The following is a 26669-nucleotide window of genomic DNA, read 5'->3' as shown; positions in this document are numbered from 1 at the left end:
TACACTTTTAATTGCAGGTAGAACTTGCACAGGAGTGAAGCCCGATCTCAAACAATTTATCATGCGTTGTTGTTTTCTATTACTTGTATCCAAAGTAAGATCCGCACTGGTTCACAATCCCTAAGGTTCGATGGAAGGTACACTAAGCTGTGTCAGAGAACGGTCCTCCACCACATCATACTCTCGTAGCCATTAGACACTGGCCAACAAGGGCGAGGAGACATAGTTCTGTGCTATCAGATGCAAAGATCTCTTGTCTCTCTTCCATTAGACAATAAAGACAAGGGACGTGGAATCATGTGAAGGTGCTGAGGGTTTGGGTGAAACGTTGCTTCTCCAGGATCCTAATGGCTTCACTGGTATATGGACCCATTTGGACGAGAGTCTATTGGAAATTCTTTCTGAACAAAGAACCCCAACACAAGGCAGGCTAAAGGAACCAAAGGCCTCTTATAAAGCAGGAGCAAAATGCCTATGCTTTCTGTTGTCTTCTTCTCTGTAGCTCCACATTTGACCAACCAAGGACCATCAAGATCTGACCTTGTGGTATCCATTCTTCTCTGCACTCCTACCTATGTATTTCACAGAAGCCATTAAAAGAAGTCAAAAACAGTCCTTAAGGTTATAAAAAGTTTGCAGGGCCATGTGCTATTCACAAACACCATACATTACGCCGGATTATATCATAACTGTATCTGTCGTGGGCCACCATAGGGAAAAAAACCTGTACATGCCTACCCTTAATTACCATTTCAATGACTTGTTCTCAGGGTTATAAAAGCTTTCAGCAAAGTGAAGGCTGCATGAGTGAAAGGAATATTTTCAAACTCTGGATAGTTCTGATTTATTGGGTGTTAGCCGTATTAAACAGTTAGGTGTGATTAATGGGTGTAAATGAGATGTTCTGGATATGCTCGTGAATGATCTCTCAGTGAGGAAGGGACGGCCGCAGATGGTATTTTTTCCCCTGTGGTTTCTAATCCATTTTCTTAAAATAATTGGTGAGCTTTAATATATGCGGCTGTGACAGAGAGAGAAATCCGTCTGCGGGTCTGAGGATTTGCATGGGAAGCGACACGGGGATAGAGTCTTCACCAGCTCCTGTCCGGCTGAGGGTGATAGAAGCTTCCGGGGCCGTAGTGACCCTCGCACACAGCACAGCCGTCAATGAGGGAAACGTTTTTTTTTTTTTCATAAATTTATCATTTGTTGAAAAGGATCACAATCTAAATGCTGTGCTGACCCCACAAGCAAGCAATTGTTAGGCTGTTGAAGCTAGAAAAAACCTTTACTTGTTCTCATGCGATTAAACCCTCAGAGGAAAGAATAAAATGACAGATCTGCTGAGGTTTATTTGCTTTTTACACTAGACAGAGCAAGTCAGCGCTTGGGATGAGGTGCAATGCGAAGACTCCACTTTAAGTTCTCTGCCCCTACAACGTGAAACCGCCACAGACACACTTTGCCTGGTGATACTCAGACTACCGGTACACGTGAGACATATTTCAAGCTCACAGACATCCAACGGGGGTTCACTGGTGGTTCCAGTAGAACTTTCTTGGACTGGGAACCAGTTGGAGTTGTTGTACTTGGGAGTCAGCAACGCTACCATTTACATGATTCGGTCATAAGTCATGATGGGCGGAAGGGGACAATCTGCGAGCGCCGTTACCTTTCTTTATCTATTAGAAATGAAGGTAACGGTGCTTACAGGTTGTGCCCTTCTGCCCATCATGACTCTAAAGCCCTCATGACCACGTGATACATCATGTAAATCGTAGCGTTGCTGACTCCCATGTACAACAACTCCAACTGGTTCCCAGTCCAAGAAAGTTCTACTGGAACCATCAGTGAACCCTCTCATTGGATGTCTATAAGCTTGAAACAAAACACAAAGTACATGAATGATAGAATGATAAAGTACAACAGGTCCAACAAACCATCAGTCCATGGTGTGGATTCGGTAGCCTGCGGGTCCGTGGCAGGGCGCTTTCTCCAGTACACAGCGACCCCTCTGGGACACAAAAGCTGTGCTTTATTTATTTACGAGTCAAGAGGTCTGAGCTGATGAATTAACTAAACCCATGAGCTTCCTTGGCAAAACTAATAGCCTCTCCCCGGAGGTGAAAGTGACACGAAACAGTATAAGGCGGCAATTAGAAAGGTTTTTGAGTTCTGAAAGAGGCAAGTTATAACACAAACGCGAGATAATGGAAGAGGGGTGTGAAGGTTAATGAGACCGCACCAGCTTCATTTGCAGGCCCTTGTTGGGTGTAATCAGGAACTGTTAGACAAACACAACAACGAACAAAAAGGATGATGGTTAAAAAGAAAAAAAAACAACAAAAAAACCCAACAAATACACGCACACGTATTAACATATCGTACGCATCATTCACTCACCTACAGCTGGGAACGGCACGAACCGCTGGATCAAGAGGCGAGTGGAAGGGGTAAACTTGTGAGCTCTCTGGACCAGAACGTTAAGGCCAACCTAGAATTAATAATGGAGAGAGATTACAACCCTGGCGCGATCTAGAATTAAAACCCGGGAAACTCATATCCCATAGCTAGTCCTCTTTAAGTTATTTTTCTCATTTTTTCATAAAACGGCTGAAAATAACCCCTCTTAAAACTGCCTATTTTCTCAGTTAAGACAATAAAAGTAGTTTGGAATGAATGATTTGCCCCACAGCCGGCGGACTCCATATGTTTACAGCTCTTGCTGTACAACACAGCACCACAGCCCCTCTTTTAGTATTTAGTGTGAACTTATTGCATCATATAGCCAGGACGCTCCGTTTAGGCGCCACGGCAGAAGGGAACGCAACGTATTCTTGGATTAATTATGTGATAAACGCCACTGGAGGAGAACACCAAGGCATCGGGCTTATTCACTATAAAAACCTGTATTGAATGGACCATCACTAATAAACGCTGTCACCAGAAACAGACATCTGCCAGCAGATCGGCCCCTGTCGGCCCCCCCATCTAGTCGCTCCATTCTCTTGGATTCGGGAATAATTCCTCAAGGTTTTGGTCGTAAGAGTCATGTGGATCATGTCTGCTGAAAGTTCTGCATCGGTTAACGTAACGCTAGCGGTAATGCGATGAAGGCAGGTCCTGTGCAAGGGACCGTAAGGCCATTTTGTTATGGGGTTTATACAACAGAGAGGAACAATGAGCAACAGCCTCGTGTTATGTTGAACAAAGGGGAAAAGTGAACGTTCTAAGAACTCCGAGTCGATTGGCCCCCAACAACCAAAGGAATGGCACCGTCATAGAAAAGGGATGCCTAGACCGCCACAGGCGGGTGTTTTGTGAGCTACAGCGTGGGGCGCTCACATCCACGCGTTCGATAAAATATCCAATGTTTGCTCTTAGAACTCTGATCTTACACTTAGCTTTATAAATAAGTGCAACTGTATTCCACAGCACCTTAAAAATCCAACAGGGCTGAGGTGCGCAAGGTCAAAGGTCCACGAGAGCCGTCGTCACAAGAGCTCGCAATCTAAAGGATTCTCCTGCCGGGTTGGCAGCTGTAGATCAGTGTCTGCGGATCATGTAAGGGGATATACATGGTCCAGCTGGTTCTTCATGGATCATTAATGTCCAAAACCATTCAAGGTGTCATGTATTCGATTAACCCCATGTAGTCCAAGTCTGAAGGCACTCCCCCTGCATATTAAGCTAAAGCAGTTAAAAGGCGGTAATCGCCTTATGTCAGAGCGCTCCGGCCCAGCTGTGAATGTAAAGAAAAAAGGGACGTTTATGGAGATTTCAAGTCAATCTCATGAAATAATGAGTCCGTGTTTCAGACTGTTCCTGCAGGCAGTGAGTTATATCCCAAGGGCTGGGGAGAAATAACACTCACCGATTCCCGGGGACGGCAGCTTTAACACACTCCATCCGCTTATTACTTACATGATGACAGCGACCAGGCCGACATCTCACTTAGTAATTACTACCGCCGGCCACCATAGCATTCCATTAACGAGGGCAGCGGCCGCTCACCAAACTACTAAAGGTTATAATTCGGCCCGACAGAAGCGGGTAATGGGAATGGCTGAAGCAATAAGACATAACAGGTGTTGAGGATTCTGTTCATGCGTAGTCTTAAGAATGTTGGGTACAAGAATGGTGGGTACAAAAATGGTGGGTACAAGAATGTTGGGTACAAGAATGGTGGGTACAAAAATGGTGGGTACAAGAATGGTGGGTACAAGAATGGTGGACCGGGAGGCAGCTGGTCAGCGACAAGCTCAAACGAAGGGTGCTGATTCAATTATAAGGGCTTACATAGCTAGTAAACCTTTGGAGCTGCAGAATGACTCTGGTTCCTTAAATACATTTTATTAAACAGAGACTATTTATAGGGGGAAAAAAGCTAAAGTTCCATCAGCCTTTCTGCAACACCAGGAGAGGTCGTATTCTGTTGCAAAAAGAAAAAAATATTAACAAAGTTTCCAGGTATGTAGATAAGTGAAACAGGCTCAAAGCAGAGGTGGTAGAGGGTAATACAGTGAGGGGATTAAACATGCATGGGATCGGCATACGGCTCCTGAATCTAAGACGAGACCAACGACCGATTAAGGTTTCAGCCTTCACAGCGAGTAAAATGGCAGACAAGATGGGGCCGGATGGGGCCGGCAGGTTCTGTGTATAGCTAAAGTTTTTAATGCTCGGGAAAATGATTGGTAATAAAAGGGATTAGTGAATGTTAACATACAGCAGGGGAACTGCAGCTTTAACGCGGACCTCTCGTCTGTACCAGGAATCAGAGATGATCTCCGCAAGCTGTAGACGCGGGGGAAACAGTGACAAAGCGGGGCCCCGACGCGTCCTCATTTCTGGCCAAAGCTTGAAAATGTTTCTTGAAAACAATAAGTAGCCGAGAGTCCCGAGGGCCGCGGGGGGCCCCGGACACTTGGCACAAAGTGATTATGGGCTATAACACCAGGTTCGCGAGCTGTCAGAGGCAGCCACTCGGCGCAACGCTCACAATTATCGGGGAGAGGGACCGGGATTAAAAACCCCGCAGGGGCTTCGTCACGTAGGAGACGGTGCAAAATAACCTGAGGATGTTATGCGAGAAAAGAGACAGAGAGAGGGGGGGGCTCTATCAAATAAATAAATAATGCCTCCGCCAGCCGTTAACCTGTTCCTCGCCCCAGCGTATAACAATCAATTTTGGGAATCTGTTAACCCTTTCGGTGCTGCGTCCGGAAAGGGCGCTGCGTTTTTTCCATGAGCGAGATCTTTTATCCCGTTATACAAAATATTTCGGCAGAGAATGCTTCAGATAACGCGTGCGGATCCAAGTAGATTCGGTGGTCGTTTTAATGCGGGGTCTGTATTATTCCTGTAGTGAGACTGAGCGTCCAGGAGGGCGGCAGCCTCCAGCCGTTGGGCGGACGACCCTCTTAGAAGATCAGGACCCCTCTGCGTGCTGCTGCTCGTTTACACCATTACACCAAGTCACCATAAACTGTTTTAAATAAATAGTGCGCATTTATGTCACAGATCACCTGGATGACATCATACCCAGGTGCTCTGCAGCCCTGGAGGGGGTCAGACCCAGCGCCCCACCCAAGGTAAATACATATGTCTGGGAACTCTCCGACTGAAGTCCCTGCGGTCCGTCTCCGGGTTGTGGGAGTGGCATTTAGACACGCCCATTCCACGCCCACCCCCATACAGATGTAAGGTATCTGAGGCTAGCCCCACCCACATACTCCTGAAGCTCTGTACCCCCAATAGATTGCAAGCTCATAAGATCAGGGCCCTTTTGCTTTTCCACTCCGATACATCGTAACGTGTTAAAGTCACGCGTAAAGCGCCCGCTAAATATTTTGCCTGTAACATTTATTATTTGCATTATATTTATATTATATTATTATATAATGATGGTGCAGTTGGTGTCAATGCCATAGGGCCCCTAAATAAATGATGGGGGGGTGGCGCGCCTCTAGCGGTTACCATAATAAAGTATCGCTAAGCGTAATCCCACCAAAGCCCCCCCAGACAGGAGGAAACGGGGGGCTTCACGGTCACTCGAGGGGTTCAGATGTTTTTGCAGCGTTAATAATGGCTTTCCACCCGCTCCTCAACACCAACTCTCATCATGTCCGGCAGCCTACAGGTGTGCTGGGAGTTAAAGTCCAAAAAAACAACCAAACCCCCCCCCCCCCCCCCAAAACAGCTGGATATCCCGCCATTTCCCACCGTTGGGCTCAATCAACACGTCTGCCTGTCTCCGGAGAGCCGATTGATTCTCGGAAGGCCGGGTGCTGGGGAGGAAAAGCATTAATATGTGATAACAGCCGCAGCCGGCAATAAAAGGCCATTCTCGGGCAACGCTGGCTCCTCTTAACCCTTTCAATACAACCGCCCTGGCGCCCGAAAGCGTCCGGAGCCGCAGGAAGTCCTATCCCGCGTGGATTCATTTTCGCAATTTAATACAAGTATGACGTGTATTTATTATTGATTTATATAGCGCCAGCATATTCCGCAGCGCTGTATAACGGGAACAAACCAGGACATAACGAGCGAAAAAATCTATAGATAAAAACACTGCAAAAAAAATATACCGGAATGTGAGAGTAACGAGTCTGGGTTTCTATGCGATATAAACGGGGAGAGTTCTTTTACACGAGAGCGTCGGGGGTCTTGAGGAGTGACGCAGAGGTCGGTAAGTCGGAAGGGGTCCCGTAAGCGATCTACGTTGGCACCCCGGGGCTTCCCATCACAGTGGTAATCATTCCATAAGGCGTTAAAGGGTTAAAGGCGGCAGCCATATTTCTCCAGAACAGCCACAAGAGGTCAGGTGAAAGCCACGGACCCCTTCCGATCAGCTACACCGGCTTCAGCGAGCGCTCACTCGCCACGGCAAGCGTCACTCGCACCTTCTCAGAGCGGCTGTCACTCAAACTCTTTCACAGAACGTCTCGGTCTCCCGGATGAAAGCTTGGACAGGAGGCCCTGCTCGCAGGAGCTTACAATCTAGAGATGGCGCCCGCGGTACGTTTCAGCCTCCACGTTATCACACAGGCGACGTCTCAGACAAGATGGCCGCTTCCCAACGCTAAATAACGAGCGGCTGCGTCTGCTGCCATTCACCATATTTCAAAGGGATATAAAAAAGTAAAAAAAAATAAAAGCAATTAGGAGAATTTTTAGCGATAATTTGTTAATAATAATAACGTTGATAATTTACGTCCTAATTGGGGTGCGGAGAGCTGATGACTGAAGCTGTCAAACAGAAATACCCCGGCCCAGAGCGCAGCGTTTCATGCCGATACACCCGCTGCACTCCAGAAGTCTTGTCATGTTATGCGAGGCGGAGACAGGCCGGCTGGAAGCCCCCGCGCGGTGCCTTATTGCGCGGCAGAAAGCTGGGGTCCGGGTGTAATAAATGTTTTAAAGCTGTTCCGCCGCTCGCGAAAAAACCTCAGCCGTGGATGATGAATAAATTTCAGGCCGTGGAATACATTTTCAGCTCCGCGTTTACAGCGAATATTAAGAGCGTTAAATAGAAATTACTTTTTTTTCTTCTAGAATCGTCACAGCCCTTAAAAATTATGTATCGGTAGCCTGGGATCGAAGAATGAGCACACATGTTACATACAACGGCTGAACACGCCAACACCGCAGGCCAAACTACATACAGGAGCTATATCAGATAATAATAAATAATGTTCAAAGGTTTGGGGTGACTGAGCTGTTTTCATGGAAAAAAGGGTTTGCTGACAATAAATTAGCCTTTTAAACTTAAACATGGATCAGCGAACATAACGTGCCATTAGAACCCAGGAGTGATGGGAGTGATAAAGGGCCATTAGAACCCAGGAGTGATGGGAGTGATAAAGGGCCATTAGAACCCAGGAGTGATGGGAGTGATAAAGGGCCATTGGAACACAGGAGTGATGGGAGTGATAACGGGCCATTAGAACCCAGGAGTGATGGGAGTGATAAAGGGCCATTAGAACCCAGGAGTGATGGGAGTGATAAAGGGCCATTAGAACCCAGGAGTGATGGGAGTGATAAAGGGCCGTCGGAACCCAGGAGTGATGGGAGTGATAAAGGGCCATTAGAACCCAGGAGTGATGGGAGTGATAAAGGGCCGTCGGAACACAGGAGTGATGGGAGTGATAACGGGCCATCGGAACACAGGAGTGATGGGAGTGATAACGGGCCATCGGAACAAAGGAGTGATGGGAGTGATAACGGGCCATCAGAACCCAGGAGTGATGGGAGTGATAAAGGGCCATTAGAACCCAGGAGTGATGGGAGTGATAAAGGGCCATTGGATCACAGGAGTGATGGGAGTGATAAAGGGCCATTGGATCACAGGAGTGATGGGAGTGATAAAGGGCCGTTGGAACCCAGGAGTGATGGGAGTGATAAAGGGCCATTGGAACCCAGGAGTGATGGGAGTGATAAAGGGCCATTGGAACCCAGGAGTGATGGGAGTGATAAAGGGCCATTGGAACCCAGGAGTGATGGGAGTGATAAAGGGCCGTCGGAACACAGGAGTGATGGGAGTGATAAAGGGCCATCGGAACACAGGAGTGATGGGAGCGATAAAGGGCCATTGGAGCACAGGAGTGATGGGAGTGATAAAGGGCCATTGGATCACAGGAGTGATGGGAGTGGTAAAGGGCCATTAGAACCCAGGAGTGATGGGAGTGATAAAGGGCCATTAGAACCCAGGAGTGATGGGAGTGGTAAAGGGCCCTTGAAACCCAGGCGTGATGGGAGTGATAAAGGGCTGTTGGAACACAGGAGTGATGGGAGTGATAAAGGGCCTCTGTACGCCTATGAAGAGAAAATCAGTTATTTCTATAAAAGCGGAGAATCCCAGAAAATACACAGCTTAGCTGCGCATAGTGAGATTTGTTCTGATTTTGTGCGATGGCGGACATCGTTACTCGCGTGTCATCTGGCGCATCACGTCGATTCCTCCACTGTAAACGATGAGCGATGTGATCTCTGATTGGTTAGCAGCTTCGGCGCCTCCATGCGTATTGATAACAGCAATAGTTAATTATCTCAGCTAACAATATATAGTGAATTATTCAGAGATGCAGCCCCACGCCGCCATCATTTGGTTCCCACTCCCCCGATCTAATCTATAATATCTAAAAAATCCCTATGGCTGACTCCAGCGTATTTAGCAGACAAGGACCTACAAGATGGAGAAGCGCCTGCTGCTTGTGCATGCGCAGAGACCCGGATCTCATATAGCAGAGACAGCAACACACCTTACAACTCTAAGCCGAAATGAAAGTCCTCTAAACAGACACCTCCAATCCATCTACTATCTGCCTCTCCACCTGTACTGGATCCCTGTAGATGCGGAGACAAAATCCTACCCCGTATTTTTTGGCGCTAGGCACAGACGATCATAAATCTTTAGGACAGAATCTTTAGGACAACCGAACAGAACTTTTGCCCAAGTTTGGGGGAATAATGCACATGCCGGCCGTGAACGGGTTAACTCCGTGTGCATGCCAGACGTGGTCTCGCGTTATATCGCATTACCCAGCTCCTTATCTATAGGGCTTTTTGTAAAACAACTGTATAGCCGCTTATTAGTGGTGGTGGTGGTGGGGGGGGGAGTGCGGTGATGTTATCGGTGGGTCTTAGCAAGCAATTAAATCCTCATTTTAAGGAGAAATGAAAGATAAACACGAGATTCTCGCGTATAAAAATAAAATCGCGGTGAGACAGCTGCTGTTATCACAGGTAATCAGACAGCTGTCGGCGTGACGGACTCCGGCAAGTGCTTCCTACCCTCGGCCGACAGCGGCTTACAGGACTCGGGATCGGGTGAGCGGGGGGCAGATCTGCTGATAACCTCAGAGCGGTTGGTTAATAAACTCCTGGAAGTGACTATTAACTTGGAATTTTATCTGCTAAAAGCCTAAATACATGAATCCCGGAGACATTTACATACCACGGGGCACGCTAACACCTTCTGTAGGAAAGGGACAAAGGACAGCAGTGTCCAGGAGGCAGCGCAACCCACTACGCATGCACACACATGCACACATACACAAACTCACACACATACACACACACATCCATACACATACCCGCACACACGTACGTACACATACACACTTATCCTTTAGCCGCCAATCACCTAGAATGTTTTATCTGTCCGGGGTTGGTGGACCGCTACGAAAATATATATTCTGGAGGAAACACCAAAAACCAATAAAATAATTACTAAACTATAACGGCAATAAACGGATGGAAGGTGCGGTGGAGGAGACGCCTTGGAAATAGCCGTGTGGCCGACGGATACGTATGAAGCCCGATGGGTCGAAAGGCTTTAGCTTATGCTCGTTGGCCACTAAACGTACGCGGCTCTTCGCTGAAGAGGGCGCGTGGCTTTATTCGCCGTCTCAGGCGCTCTATGGATTCGGTATCCGGGGATCTGCTCCAGGAGGAGATCTGAATCCCCGACGACTTCAACGACCTCACGTTAAAACCAAACGAGGATACATCAGCCAACTTGGCCAACTCCGGCATTAATGGGGATTTTGGCTGGTCTAGAACACCAGGCCTAGCACAAATCGGCTGGTGCTCAACGGCGCCCCCTGTCTACCCTTAGCGTGAAGCGTATGACGTCATCTGTTTCGGGTCCAATCAAGCGCTGTTCCGTTCTCCAATTAATGAGTTTTTACCATTTCTAGCTTTTCCCCCTCTCCGTCGGATAACGTGTTATTTTTGTTACGGTTGCATCGTTGAAATGTGACATTTTAGAGGGTTTTTATACGTTGCGAGGGATTTCTTTTGCCCCCGATGCCTCTCGCTCGTCGCATCCGGCTGGTGAAATGAGCACAACTGATTAACACGTATCTGCCGGTCTGTGTTTTGGGGGGGGATTAGTAAATGGCGGGTTTATTTTCAGCGACGTGTTCTTGGATCATAGGCTTTGAACGCTACAATCAATTAGCACCTAGCAGTGTTTAGTACCGGAGCTAATAGCAGTTGTCAGTGCGTGGGCTTAGCGTGTGGCGTACGCGTGTTACTTGGTTAAAATGACTGCATCTACCTATAGAACAACTGATACTGAGACAGGAAGTTCGAACAAACTCGACAAAAACAACATTAACATTCTATAGACCCCATAAAATATAGAATTTGTGTTAATTTAGTGAATTAAAGGGGGCCTCATACGATATCCCCTCCTGTAACGAGAAGTAAAGGAAACCTTTCTGCCATTTTATTTTCTCCCCAATGCTCCCTGTCGCTTACAGCTGTATTAAAAGGTTTACTGAGATACTGGAGCTGCTTAGCAATAGAGTTTTCCAAATTTCTTCCAAAGCCCCTCCTCTATGTATTACATCACAACAGTCTGACCTCCCACAGCCACTCCACTGTCACTGCTTATCTGACCACACAGGGGTAATGTTTGGGGCATTCGTCCAACGAGTGGCCCCCAGGAAGCCACAAAGTGTCCATCAGCAAATGGCTAGTCGGGGCATGCGCGATATCACTTGTCAGCCCCATTATTATTTATTGTTTTATATGGCGCCAGCCTATTCCGCAGGGCTGTACAACGGGACAGCTAACTTAACTCATTCAGACCATCTGCCTGGACTGTTTCATATCATTTGTGACTCTCGGCAGCTATGCTCTACATTCAACATTTAAAAGTCTGAGAGTGATGGGATTTGCAGTTCTGTAAGCTTCCTGTTGCCCATGCTAGGAGGCGGCGGATAGTCTGTAATACGCCACGTTTGGCGGCGTGACAGTCGAAACTCCATAACTCTCCGCACACTCAGCTGGGTCAGGTTGTGTTTGCGCGGCGCCCCGGCGGCTCACAGCTTCACGTTTCTGCCGAAGGATGCCAGACCCCACTATACTCTACAGCCACGTGACGGGGTTTGCATCGAAAAAAAAAAACCCTGCTATATGCGCGTGACCCCCATCTTTACATCCTGTTCTTAGGATCTTTATGATTATTCCTCCCCATTGAGTTACTTACGATTGGTAAGTTGCTGCTTGGACTGGTCCAGGGGGCCATTGTAAGCGTGTGGAGAGGGGAGGAAGGGGGCCACAGGCCGCCATCGATCTTATCGGCTTTGGGGTAAAAAGCCCGTTTAAACTGCAAACCAAGAATTTCCAAAAGCAAACAGGCTGACCCAAAAACAGGCGCCGGCCATGGGTGGTATTAAGACGAGCCGTGCAATAAGGTCATATATGAAATAATGACATCACGCAAACGGGGTGTAAAGGGCAGCGACCCCACAGCTTACAATCTAATTAGAACCAGCCCCAATTGTTGTGGTTTTTTGTTTTTTTTTACATTTTTACACAATTAGGGGTTTTATGATAGAGGGGATTGTTCTGTCCGCTGCAACATTTATGGGACAACGCAGAGTGTAATAAAAGCGCGGGTTGACCTCGTGCACAAGAGCTTACACTCTAGCTCTATGTCGGTTTCTGCAGAAAAAAAAAAACTGGCAGACTAGACGGGCCGAACGGGCAGACGCCACAGCAAAAGCGTGGCCCCCGAGCTGCCCCGTCCCTCGGTTACCGGGCAATTCTTTAATACTCAATGATATAAAAACAACCCCCCAAAAAAAAATTAATAAAAAGTAAAGTACTTCCTCCCCACGGCTCTGAAAGTGCTTCTCCGGCTCGCGAGTCCAAAAACCTCATTAAGCCATCGCGGCTGTCAATTAGCTGAGAATCCCCTCCCAGTGAGAGCCCATTAGAGGACGATGACCTGAAAATACGTGCGATCCCCCCCAGCGGTCTTACGAGCCGCGGTATTAATTAAACGAGACCCCTCTAAGCCGGGAGCCCGCGGAGAGGCAGGAAGGCACGCCGAGCGTGATGGGGGGGGGCGCTGCTTTTATAATAAGGGTCAAGACAAAGCCGCGTTCCTGGCCGGGCTCCTCGGAATCCCAGCCGTCTCTCGGCCTCATAAAGAGATAATATTTGTGGTGATTAAACCCAAAATCTCGCTGACCTTTCGCGGCGACCTCTTTGTTTTCCCAGGGAATCCGAGGCCGATGGATCTGACCCCCGACAACCATCCAAGCCCTTTGACTAGCCGCGTGTGTAATGCCTCTGCAGCCGGGTGTCCTGTCTTTACTCAGGGAAGACAGACATGGAACATCGGCCCCATTCGGCCCCCGTCTAGTCGCCCGTTTCTCCTGCTGTAAAGACTCAGACCTTAATCAGTCGTTGGTCTCGTCTTAGATTCAGGAGCCGTATGTCTATCCCATGCATGTTTAATACCCTCACTGTATTAGCCTCTACCACTTCTGCTGGGAGGCTGTTCCACTTATCTACCACCCTCTCCGTAAAGTAAATCTTGCTGCATTATATCTAAGGGTAGCAGAACTTACTCTGCTAACCGATACCTTTACAAACGAAGACAGCAATTAGTCCGATACCGCAGCGCAGATGTAACTGAAAACAACAGCTGTGCATGTATGAGACCCCAACACGTCTGGGGAGAAAAAAAAAATGTAGCCTTAATTGTATTTCTATTGAAAATCACAGCACTTAAGGAGGATTTAGAATTCATAAAGAAAAACCGCTTAATGTATATTTGAGATGTTCAGGTCCTCAACTTTTCGAACCGATTTCATTTGTCCATAAACAGTTTTAATGAAAACGCCGCATTTCAGACCAAAGATTCAAGAAGCCAAATCCTTTTTTGCTCCGATGATTAACACGTTGGGAGTTTATATTATAATAATTATTTATCACACCGATCAGCCGTAACATGATGCCCTCCCGCGTAATATTGCGCCGGCCCCTGTTTGCCCCGTCGAGGCTTGGACTCCGCTAGACCTCTGAAGCCGTGCTGTGGTTTCCGGCACCGAGACGTTTAAGTCCTGTAAGCTGCGAGGTGCGGCCCCCATGGACGCGTCCCCGTGCCGCGTGTTCTCCAGCGATGCACCCGACCATCCGTGTGATGCAAAAGAAAACGGGATTCATCAGACCGGCCGCCTTCTTCCATCGCTCCGCGTTCCCGCTCTTCTGCTTGCGTCCCCGTTGTAGGAGCTTTCGGCAGCGGACGGGGTCAGCGTGGGCTCCCTGACTGCTCTGCGGCCCCCAAACGCAACAAACTGCGACGCTCTGCTCTGCGTGTTCTGACTCCTTTCTATCAGAGCCGGCAGTAACTCTTTCAGCTATTTGAGCTCCAGCAGCTCCTCTGTTGGATTTGACCCCACGGGCAGCCTTCACCCCCCCCCACGGGCATCAATGAGCCACGGCCACGAACAAGATCTGAAATATTAACATATGGCGGATGCTGTTACAGGGTCACCGTACCCAAGGCTGGGTCCCCCTGTTTGAGGGCTGAGGAATCACCAGTCAGTCCCTCATACGGATCGCACTCAGCTATCCACGGATCATCCAGACCACCATTCGTAGCAAACCAAGAAGAACTCTCTTTATTACAAACACACAGAACTTATATACAATCTCAATGCAATGTGTACCGAACCCAACCCCCAATCCCATCACTCACATCCCATCACAAATCCCATCGGTATACAGGGGATGTATCAGGTGAGGGGATTACAGAATACAATGGGTTCCCCCACCTGTGTTATCCCCCCTGTAGTGCGGGGGCCGTCTGGGCAGACAGGGCTGTGCTGGCTGATTAAGAGCCCCAGCCAGATTATAGGATCGTCTCTTTGAAGGCTGGGGCTGAATCCACATCAGTCTCTGGGCCGGTTACACAATAAACACAATATAATATATTACCGGGTCACAGTATACGGAACCGGACACAAAAGTGCTCCGTGACCCGGCTAAACTTCATATGACATATGAGCCAGCTAGCCTGGCCCTGTCACATACGCTCCCTGTGAAAGCGCGTCAGAGAGATGTTTCGTTCTCCCTGATGCCCATTCCAGAGGCGCATGCGCGCTACACGGGAGTAGAAGGTGAGACCGCTATATACGTCGCCTCCAGCACCGTGTACACTGCTTCCCGACAATAACGGAACGAGGAACCCCGGTGCCCGTAACAAATATCAGACCATGGAGGAGGAGGACGAGGGCAGCTGCTGCAGCAGGGAAGCCTCTCCTGTTTTGCATATGAAAGTACTCAGACGGCTAGGGTTACTGCGATACGCTCTCGTCTATAGTGGGGGCATCGGGGACACTATGCTGCCCCATTGAGGGTGTTATTTTGTGGGAGATGGACATGGGGGGCTGTTTACATTTATTCTAATAAACGACCCCCCCCCCCCTCATAACGTGTGTGCGCCAGCCTCGGCACGCTGCTATACAAGAGCTTACAATCTATAAGATGCAATGTATCTATAGACCACGGAGGTTTGGAGATACAGGACCAGGTATTTATGGGAACGGCCCCCCACGCGTTTATTGGGGCTCCCACCGACGCAGCTCTCTGAGAACAGGTTTATAAACCCCCCCCCCATCTATGAGTCAGAGAAAATGCCAATTAGCAATAAGTTTCCAATTAGTAATAATTACTTTCATAATTTGCCCCGGAACTGGAGCCCGGCCAAAGACCATATTGATTTTTGTGTAATTAGCCGATGTTTGTGTTCCAGCTTTACGTTCCGTGACTCTCAACTCTCTCTGCGCTCGACTATAAATCCAGACTTTCAAGCTGTATTATATCATTAGACGTAATAAACACGACGTGCCCAAAATACTTAATACTCATCAAAATATAATGCTGAGCCAGCAAAACATGGCAAATAATGGGGGGGGTAACATAACTTGCGCAATCTGAATTCATTCACTCTTTACCGGGTGATGCTCTTTTTCTATTCAAAGTGTAACGCCAGTAATCCGTTAACTTTCACGCACTTCCGGACGATTCCACAATGGAACCCAAAAGGATCCCTTTACAAATATTTTCCTGCCCCCCCCCTCAGTGCCTGCCTTTTTTTGGAAAGGGTTTGGCCGTTCAACAATACCAGGAACGATGTTTCTAATGCCGCATTCAGGTATTAAAAAAAAATATAGTAGGTGGAACAGCAGCTTTAATCTGCCCGGGCTTTTGTGGCTTACTGTGCTGGGAGTTGCACTCACCGCTATAGAGACGGCGCTGATCACAGCTCCAGCGTATCCCAGGACGAACTTCGAGGTTGGTGATGGCTAAAAAGTGAAAAACAGGAGAAATAAAAAAAAAAAAAAGACTGAAAAGACGTAAAAAACCCATACAAAGCGGCACTTACAACATGAATATTTACAGGGTAATTGCAGATATAAATAATCGCCACACTCAAAGAGGTAGTATTGCATCTGCAGCACAGGTAGAGGTAGATATATATATATATCATTATGGTGCAGGCACTCGTTTCATGCTTGTGCCGCCTTCACACCTTTAAAATCCTGCTAAAAACTGCACTTTTGATGACATCACAACTTTTAGTGAGTGGAGCGGTCAGTGAAATCACTTAACGTCATTTGCAGTCACGCCGTTTTGGGTGTTCGGTGCTTCTTAGATGAGACCCCCAGAGCCAGCGAGAAATTAGAGGCCATTTGTTTTTGGACAATGGATTTTGTTTCCTGACACTCACACCCTCTCTCATGCACTCATTCACTCTCTCTATCATGCACTCATTCACTCTCTCTATCACGCACTCACTTACTCCCTCTATCATGCACTCATTCACTCCCTCTATCATGCACTCATTCACTCCCTCTATCATGCACTCATTCACTCTCTCTATCATGCACTCATTCACTCCCTCTATCATGCACTCATTCACTCTCACACCCTCTTCTCAATGTCTCAGAGAGAGCGTGAGTATGAGTGAAATGCAACAAAATGCAAATATTTTTTTTCCATATTTCGTTAAAATTAAGAATTGGATGAATCCGAATGCGTAATTCTAGTTAGGAGACTATAAATAGTGTATATGCCAGATGCTAATTATTAGCGAATAGGTGACGGTTACACATTCTTTGCAGGCACTTCCTGCAGCGGCTGTGATGTCATCAGAACGCAGCTAGTGAAAGTTCCCCTTTAAGGTGGGCTTGCAGAAATAAATGGCGCAAGAGGCCCATCCAAGCCCCCCGCGGCCGGTCCTCACCTTGGTAGCGTTTCGGTTTGCATAGTTGACGCCTGCGTTATGACTCTGATTCAGCCACTAAACGGGACACAGAAAGAGGAAAGCGTCTTAATACATCGGGCGGCAACAACGGCGACTCGGAAGGCTCTTTGTCACTAGATCAGGGTCTGCGGAATGCCCCCATGTGCTTTCACCCCTTTCCACATGGACCAGCTATTTTGGGGATGTTTTTCGCTGGACATGTATCCAGACCTTTTGCTCATGAGCGGGACCCATTGATTTCACTGCAAGCAAGGATCGTATGGGCCACTGAGAAGGAGGGTGGCTGCCGCAGCAGGGCTGCAGCTTGTGTCTCAGGTAAGTGCTTTACCATTGTTTTGTTTAAGGTTGCGTGTTAACGGGAATCGCACAGGGTCAGAGTTACTCGCAGAGCACATTAACAAGCATTCTTTTTTTTTTTTTATTATTTTTTTTTACAGGGGTTCCCAGGTTGCCCCTTTTATTACGTCCCATGAGCCCGGTTTCCTGAAAGGGGACAGACAAGTGAACGGCATAAAACAGCGAATAAAGCATTAAAAAAGGAGGACAAGTTAGGGCATTTTGGAGACGGAAGTTATTGTCGGCGCCAGGGTGTTTATAACAGCGAACAGAAGGCCTCCTGATCCACGCAGGAGTTATCCAAGCCCACGGCAGTTTGTGAATGTCACCGCAGTGACAGCAACAAACACATGTCACCGACAGCGAGTGGGATCACAAAGCAGGAGTTTAACCCCTTCACCACCCCACCGCTTCCCAACGCCGGTACTGTGGGTAATGCAGTAACCGGCAGACCCCCGGGATAAAGGGACATTCTGGAGCCCCGCGGTGCCTTCACCTACAAAAAAAAATACATAATTATACATTATTTAGCTCAAAAAAAAAAAAAATAAAAAAAATGAATAAAGGTGAATTCCCTTCAGGAGATGCTGCAGCTCCAGAGATGCAGAGCGATGACCCCTACGTACCCTGCTCAATGCCAGTCGGCGGCAGGAAAGCATTCCCATTCAAATCAATTGGGGGGGGCTCTAAGTATACCCACTGGGGTCTTGTTAGACCCCTCATCCAAAGCAGCAGGAGATGGATGCGGCCTACCAGCCAAATGCCAGGGCAGAAGGTTATGGCCCAAAAGCCTCGTGTGACCTGGGTGCCTATCCCCGTCATCAACGCCGTATCGGAATTACGTTCACCGCTCGTTACATTGTGTTTGCGCTTATGATGAATATATTTTATTTATTGACTTTTTGGCAGTTTCTTCTTATTATTAAATAAAATGCGTTTGTTGGAAACCAGACAGATGGGCGCAGGAAGAGAAAAAAAAAAAAGGTTTTGTTTAGAAAAGTTTATTTCATGGTGAATAGTAATCTGTATTTATAATAGCGGGGTTTCACGTTCGGAGAAGCAGCACATTTGGCGGAATATTAGCACGACGTTAAGTGGCATCCGTCGGATTGCAGGAGCGGCGGCGACAGGTTGTCGGCACGCTGGGGGGGGGAGGGGGGGAAATAAAAAATGGACACTGTTGGATTCTCGAGAAGCGGGTGTGAAATCCCTCCAACCAAGAGAAACTCGCCAATCCCCGGGAAGAACCCCCGATAACAGAAAAGCAGCTCCGAAAGCCTCAAAATCTGTCGCTTTAGTTAAAAGGGAGTAGTCGGTCTGGTTCTAGAACACGTGGTTCCTCACGCCTGATTCCCGTTTAATCCACCAGGTTGGCAAACAAGAAGCTCCTATAGAGTCCTCTTTCGGGGCGATAGATGGCATGTAGTGAACGTAGATACGAGGATAGGGTGCGTTACCGGGCCGTATGCCCACAGGAACACGCGCCACGATATACGCATTAAAACCAGGTAGACAGGACAAACGTACGGGGCGGTTCTGTGCATTCTGGAACTTCCATTAAATGTATTCTCCCGCAGCTCAAGAACGCGCAGAACCATCAAATACATCCGGAACGCACAGAACAATCATATGTATTTCATTGTCCTCCCCGTAGTTCTGGGCTGCACAGAACCATCAAATACATTGGATCCGAGTTCCGGAATGCAGAGAGTAATCGCTTGTGTTCTGGTTCCCTGTGCTCTGGAACGTTTCTTTTGGCCGAATTCGTCACGCGTTTGGGCCAAAGGCACGTGGTCGGTATGAGAGGCTGAGCTACAGCTTCCAAAACCTCGGTCAGCCCCCGATCCCGCGGAGCTGAATAACGGCGGCGCGGGATGTTACAGGAGACGTAACCCCCCACGGACCCCCGAAGATTCAGGACACGCCGAAAAATAAAACAAACACACCCGATAATCGCAGGCGCAACTGACCTGCCAGAAGACGGTCGATGCCAGGGTCTGGTTTGGCAGCAGGAGACCCACAACCTGCAAGACAAAAGCAACACGTTCATTATATAAGATTCTGCTGTTCACAAGAATTCCGATACAGAGACAGATGGACTAAACAGATAAACATTTTTAATCAACCCCACGGCGCGTCGTTCTCCAGGTACGAAAAATTACATTTCTTTATGAATGAAAGGATTTCGAGTCCCCCCCCCCAATTCTTTGCGCTAAATTTAATGAAAGAAATGAGTTTATTATTTAAGAATAGGAAGCCCCTTTACAAAAAACCCAGGTAACTCTGTCCTTGCCATCAAATATCACAGGTCGGTATTAAGCCAATGGGAAGCATTTTGGCTGGGCCCAGACTGGTCCAGGATCATAGGAATTGTAGTCCGACAAGTGCTGGACTACCTGTTAGCTGCCTCATCTGCAAACTCACAGTTTAGCGGATAAAGCCCAGACAGACACATCAGCTGTCACGTCTCACTCTTGTTTAAAGGGCAGTAAAGCCAGCGTGACCCACCAGATCGTATACAGAAAGCCGGACCCCTAAACGCAAGAGACGGGCCCTATCCCAGGAGCCACGGCCCCTGAAATGTTACTGATGGGCCCTGTGTAGAGCATTTAGTGTTCAATCCTATAGCAGGACAGGTTCAGGCCGGTTCCTAATGCCTGCACAGACGTGTCCAGCCCCACATCGCATTATAAATAAGGGGGGGCGAAATTAGCGCAGGGGTCTGGTTCCAGCGTATGGGCATGGGGGGCGGAATAATGAAGCAGAGACGCGGGTGATAATGGAAGGTCGCTCGGGGCAAATCCCAGCTCATGACACATGATAGAGCACACCTAGCTCGGGGATTTGGGAGGACTCCCTGAATAAACACCGCATGCTTTTCAATTAGCGGCAAATCCCCTGCGATAAGGCGTGGGTTTGGAGAGAGAAACCGACACCTCTCCGTAACACTCGGATGATAAATATATATCACCCCCCCACACCCCCCCGTTGGGGCAATAAGCCTGGGACCTTACTGGGCTTATAACATCACGTGCATTTTACACGCCGTTAATTCGTATGAGAACGGCAGACGGTAAACTAAGCCTTTAATTATGAATCGAAAAAAGGATAAGAAGAAGGGGCTCCTCTTAACAATGAAATCCTGCTGTATATCACGAAAGTTCCCGTACGCTTAATGAGCTCATTCACAAAAAAAAAAAATTGTAAGAATCAGAGAGTCGGGGAGCAAGATAGAGAGGTCAAAAACATTGCATATATGTAGAGCTCCTCAATGCCGCCATCTGCTGGTCAGGCAGGCGTGTACACCGCGTAAGCTCAGGACCGAGCAGCGGTTATGGGAAGGAACGGGGGGGCGAGTGTTTAATGGCACCCCAGAAACCACTTGGAAAACAGGCTCGGTTTTCCTTATTGACCGGGCAGCAAAGAAATAAAATGACTCCGAAATGGCATACATTTATTCTCCCTGGACCAACTCTACATCTGAATTATATATATATATATATATATATATATATATATATATATATATATATATATATATATATATATATATATAATCTAACCTTAGATTCAGGACCCATAAGCCTATCCCATGCATGCTTAAATACCCTCACTGTATTACCCTCTACCACTTCTGCTGGGAGGCTGTTCCACATATCTACCACCACCTCAGTCACATCAATCGTAGAAGACACATTCCACGCCCCAAACCACCCATCAGACACAATAACCTAGAAGAATGTTCTAAAAGGGAATCCTGTTACACAACACGGAACATTACTTAAGAGATGTCGAAAGGGGCTTTTCAGCGGGCACTTAACACAGCGAGCCCGGAACAAAAAGCGGTCATTAGGAGAGGAAAGGTCACATGACGAGGCGTATCCGTGCTCTCAGGCGTTACCAGGAAGGGTTAACACTTCAACACTCTTTGAAAACGAAAGCCATCCAAGTGATAGACATCAAAACATTGTCCGGGCGAAGACGGATGGGCCGGCTAGTTAAAAGAGGTCAGTTTGTGCCCGCGAGGCACGCAGCTGTACGGCCAAAACAAAGCATCTCCCCTGAGAGACGCGCCGGCCCGGGGCAACCGGCCCGGGGCAAGCAGGAGGCATTTCTAGGTTTACGGGGAAGGCGAAGCGGCTCTCGCCTGCTGCAGGAATTCAGACTCGTTCTACGGCTTACATTTCAAAGGAGATCTCCTTAACCAGGCCACCTCTCTCCTGCCACTAGCGGCCAGAAAGCTGTCCACACAATCACAGCCAGCATCACTACACACAACCTGCCGGCAGATCGGCCCCCATTCGGCCCGTCTAGTCTGCCCAGTTTTTCTCCTGTAAAACCTTAATCAGCCGTTGGTCTCGTCTTAGATTTAGGAGCCGTATGTCTATCCCATGCATGTTTAATCCCCTCGCTGTATTACCCTCTACCACCTCTACTGGGAGACTGTTCCACTTTTCTACCACCCTCTCCGTAAAATGCCTTACATTCCATCTAAGCCTCTGACCCTCTAGTTTTAGATTATGGGCTCTTCTTCTAACGTTTCTAACGTTCCTCCTTGCTTTGTTTTGAATGAATTCTGATGAAGAATTATTACTGCTATTCCATCGTATTCCGCAGGGGGCGGGGCACTAATACATGATACGAGGTGGTGGGTGGGGCTTAGAACGCACTTTAATAACAATGAAACACGTGTGGTCTTTATATGTCGGAGGGCCACACAATGCTCACAGAAACATCACTAACAATACTTACTATCGGAGTCCCAAAGGGAATGTAACCTAGAGAAACATAAAAAAGCATTAAAAATGTATATTTTAATATCAGCAAACAACCTCAAAGCACAACCCAAAGTCCTGACTCTCAGTTGTACAGCTATTAAGAGACGGTATATATGCTATTTGCATAATTACATAATTATTGTAAAGAGATGCACCGGCTGGTTGAAGAGACTTTAATTCTGCACCTTCCCTGCTTCCTACAGTCCCAGATGCCCCCCATTACGATTATTATAATTTTGTGGTCTAAATGCCCCCCCATGTTGTCCTTATGGAAGCCATTAGCTCTGGGCAGGTTTTCAGGAGACCCCCTGGCGCTTAGTTCTGAAGCAGCTCCTTTGGGTCAGCGGCACAGAGAAGATCTCCACTATCCCCCCCCCCCCAAGATTCACAGCCAGATCAATATACACACCTGTTCAAAAGTTTGGGGTCACTTAGCTGCTTTCAATGAAAAGAGGATAAAGGGCCACTGGAACATGGGAGTGATAAAGGGCCATTGGAACACAGGAGTGATGGGAGTGATAAAGGGCCATTGGAACACAGGAGTGATGGGAGTGATAAAGGGCCATTGGAACACAGGAGTGATGGGAGTGATAAAGGGCCACTGGAACACAGGAGTGATGGGAGTGATAAAGGGCCATTGGAGCGCAGGAGTGATGGGAGTGATAAAGGGCCATTAGAGCGCAGGAGTGATGGGAGTGATAAAGGGCCACTGGAACACAGGAGTGATGGGAGTGATAAAGGGCCACTGGAACACAGGAGTGATGGGAGTGATAAAGGGCCATTGGAGCGCAGGAGTGATGGGAGTGATAAAGGGCCACTGGAACACAGGAGTGATGGGAGTGATAAAGGGCCACTGGAACGCAGGAGTGATGGGAGTGATAAAGGGCCATTGGAACACAGGAGTGATGGGAGTGATAAAGGGCCATTGGAACACAGGAGTGATGGGAGTGATAAAGGGCCACTGGAACACAGGAGTGATGGGAGTGATAAAGGGCCATTGGAGCGCAGGAGTGATGGGAGTGATAAAGGGCCATTAGAGCGCAGGAGTGATGGGAGTGATAAAGGGCCACTGGAACACAGGAGTGATGGGAGTGATAAAGGGCCACTGGAACACAGGAGTGATGGGAGTGATAAAGGGCCATTGGAGCGCAGGAGTGATGGGAGTGATAAAGGGCCACTGGAACACAGGAGTGATGGGAGTGATAAAGGGCCACTGGAACGCAGGAGTGATGGGAGTGATAAAGGGCCATTGGAACACAGGAGTGATGGGAGTGATAAAGGGCCATTGGAACACAGGAGTGATGGGAGTGATAAAGGGCCATTGGAGTGCAGGAGTGATAAAGGGCCATTGGAACACAGGAGTGATGGGAGTGATAAAGGGCCATTGGAGCGCAGGAGTGATGGGAGTGATAAAGGGCCATTGGAACACAGGAGTGATGGGAGTGATAAAGGGCCTCTCTACGCCTATTAAGAGATTTCATTAAAAATCAGCCGTTTCCAGCTACAATAGTCATTTACAACATTAACCCCGTCTGCGCTGGATTTCTGATCCGTTTCATGTTATTTTAATGGGGAAAATCTGCTTTTCTTTCAAAATCAAGGACATTTCCAAGTGATCCCAAACCTTTGAAGGGTTGTGTGTGTGTGTGTGTGTGTGTGTGATTCATTATATACATCATTTTTAACAAGAGAACAGCTGGATCCGCCTCTTACGGGTAGAACGCGGATGAAGACTTCCGAGGTTTACCTGACATTCTGAAAGGCATGAATATCTTCTCGTTGGTATCTGGATGGATGATGGCCTGTAAGGAGAACACATATGGAGATCAGAGTATAGGAGTAATGGGGGGTAAGAGGTAGCGGACATGGGGGGCTGGGAGGGAGAGCAGAAACTCATATAGGGGACTTTCAGGACACCTCGTTGATTTTATGTCTTACATGAGGCCATCCAAGCTATACTTGGAGCAGAAAGTCACCGGGGTCGGTTCTCCATTTGCGGCAGGCGTTGGCGGGACTCCTTCCTAACAGAAGATTCTTTACCCCCAAAAATGATCGCTTCTGCCACAAAAATCCTACACGCCGGTTCCATCCGCCCCCGTAATGTGCGACCTCCTTTAATACCTTTTCTTAACCCCCCCCCAATATGCCAACATCGTCATCCTCCGCTAAGTGCTGATTACTAACAGAAAGTGTGCAGAAAACATCACGCTCTGCTAACTCAACCGCTGGGCACGAGAAGCGCTCGGGTGGCACGTATGCATGCGCGCCCACGTCTCACCCTATATGCCACCAAGGGACATGGAACCCAGCCAGACGCTTCCAACTGAGAGGATTAAATGCACATAAATTGTCAGCCCTTATGGTTCTGCTGTCCCGAGGCCTCGTTAGACGACGCATTCTCTGCCGTACGAAGGTGTCTAGCGTTCCATATGCAGATTTTACCTGCACCTTCCCGCTCCCCTCCCCCGCCACAGCCACAGCCCACCTGCCGTGCGGCAAAATGAGTATTTATGAACAGAGCTAGAACGTTCCCTAACCTGACCAGCGATTCATGCGCACGTTCTAAGCGAGACGCTATTACATTTTCCTTTCTTAAAAACGAGGGTTTTTTTCCCCCCCGGGTTTTTAAGACTTCTGTAATTAACACATACTTCATTATCCTATTGGCTCATGGTCTTACTGTATTTCCACTAGTGGGTGCATCCACAGTGGAAGGAGAACACTTACATTCTATAAGATATCTCGGCATTCTGGTAATGGGGGGGCGCTGCTGGTGGGCAGACGCCATTACAGATCTAATCCAGGTTTATAGGCAGTTTATGAACCCCCCCAATCTCTATAGTAAGACCCCATCAGGCTCTCAGTATACAGAAATCTGGGGTTCTCTCATTTTGCTGAAACAAATGCTGAATTTGAATTAAAATCTGTGGGGGGGGTAATATATCAAATAATGACTTTGGCCTTTTTACCATAGCAACCAACTCGGCAGATGGGCGCATTCCATTGGTTGCTATGGGCATAGAATTGTAAAATGTCAGCCGTGAAAAGAAAAAGCGCAAACTTGGTAAAGATAATGATATTACGACACGATACCGTCTCATAACGAACTACCGGTTCCCGATGACGTAAAGTAACAGACCCACCCCCCCGGGGGCTGTATGGGGGCTGCTGAGGCTTCATAGGCGACAGAAGGACTCCATTCACGTACCTGCTTTATCTTCTGGGCTCCCCAAAGCTGAAAATAAACACATAGATAGAAAGGTTAGTGACCCCGGGCCGGGTTATTAATAACACATTTTTAACGTGGCGCTGGTTCAGCTGCAGGTGTTACACATACAAAGGGTTAATGTGCAGAGCCCGTGTGCCGGCGGAGCCCGTGTGCCGGCGGAGCCCGTGTGCCGCGGCCTATCGAGATCCAGACTCTGCCCACCGAGATTCTTAGAACAGGATTTGTAATAATAATAATAATAATAATATAACACGTTAGAAAATGCAGCATAATGGAGACTTCATGAAAGACTCCACAATCCCGCTTGTCTACTTCTGCTGCCCCGCAAACCCACTCTCCCCACCTCTCGCCCGCTCACTTCTCTCTCCCTCCCTCCTCTCCCCCTCTCACTTCTCTCTCCCTCCCTCCTCTCCCCCTCTCTCCTCTCCCCCTCTCTCGCCCGCTCACTTCTCTCTCCCTCCCTCCTCTCCCCCTCTCTCGCCCGCGCTCCTCTCCCCCGCGCTCCTCTCCCCCTCTCTCCTCTCCCCCTCTCTCGCCCGCGCTCCTCTCCCCCTCTCTCCTCTCCCCCTCTCTCGCCCGCGCTCCTCTTTGGGGGACCAAGCTAAGCTGCTCAAGTCAGAATTGTGCATAATTCCTTAAATCGCCTCGACTTCCAACCGACAGAAATCTCTGGGAATAAGAAGTCGCCTATTTACAAAGCTGATCCGAGTCCCGGAAGAGGCCGACCCGTTCATCGCAGACCAAAAACTAGAGAACCAACCCAGCCCCCCAATTCAAGATAAAGACTGAGAACTTAAACAGTCCTCGTTCCGATGGAGCCGTACGGCTATCCCGTGCGTGTTTAAATCCCCTCACTGTACTAGCCTCTACCACTTCTGCTGGGAGGCAGTTCCACTTCTCACATAAAACATATTCTATCATCATGTAATACAAAACACAAGCTCAGTCCCCACCCGCCGCTCGCGTTCTTTAATGAATACCGAACCCCTACTAAGGGCCATTTTTATATCAATCATCCTTCTGTGTGATTGGATAATAATTTGCGGGCTCCGTGTTTCCGGCAGGGCTGCGAGGTCTCCCGCCCGCGTGCACACGTTACGCTCACGGGATAAACACGCGTGCCTTGGCGTGATCGGCAGCCTCCCCTCGCACCGGAGGCACTCGCTTATATTCGTATTCATGACGTTAAAGTGTTCAGAAAAAGTCACTTTGCGACATTAAAGTTAAATCAGCATTTTGGCAGCAGGCG

At 48.2% G+C, this 26669-nt stretch overlaps 1 protein-coding gene across 1 annotated transcript in view; it reads right to left on the bottom strand.

Moving 5' to 3' along the window:
• LOC149279520 (sideroflexin-5-like) overlaps positions 1-26669 on the bottom strand; it is a 76990-nt gene that overhangs the window by 32146 nt on the left and 18175 nt on the right. The window contains exons 4-10 of the mRNA XM_089501078.1: positions 25400-25426; positions 23939-23993; positions 22166-22191; positions 19384-19437; positions 17057-17113; positions 16050-16115; positions 2404-2494 (exon numbers count right to left, since the gene is read on the bottom strand). Of these exons, the coding sequence (XP_089357204.1) occupies positions 2404-2494; positions 16050-16115; positions 17057-17113; positions 19384-19437; positions 22166-22191; positions 23939-23993; positions 25400-25426 (376 nt within the window). The remainder of the gene's footprint in view (positions 1-2403; positions 2495-16049; positions 16116-17056; positions 17114-19383; positions 19438-22165; positions 22192-23938; positions 23994-25399; positions 25427-26669) is intronic.

Source organism: Sceloporus occidentalis, unplaced genomic scaffold (assembly GCF_023333645.1).
Source record: "Sceloporus occidentalis isolate IW3139 unplaced genomic scaffold, rSceOcc1.0.p SCAF_163, whole genome shotgun sequence".
In the NCBI taxonomy this organism is placed as follows: Eukaryota; Metazoa; Chordata; class Lepidosauria; order Squamata; family Phrynosomatidae; genus Sceloporus; species Sceloporus occidentalis.
This window is presented reverse-complemented; position numbering and strand designations above follow the sequence as displayed.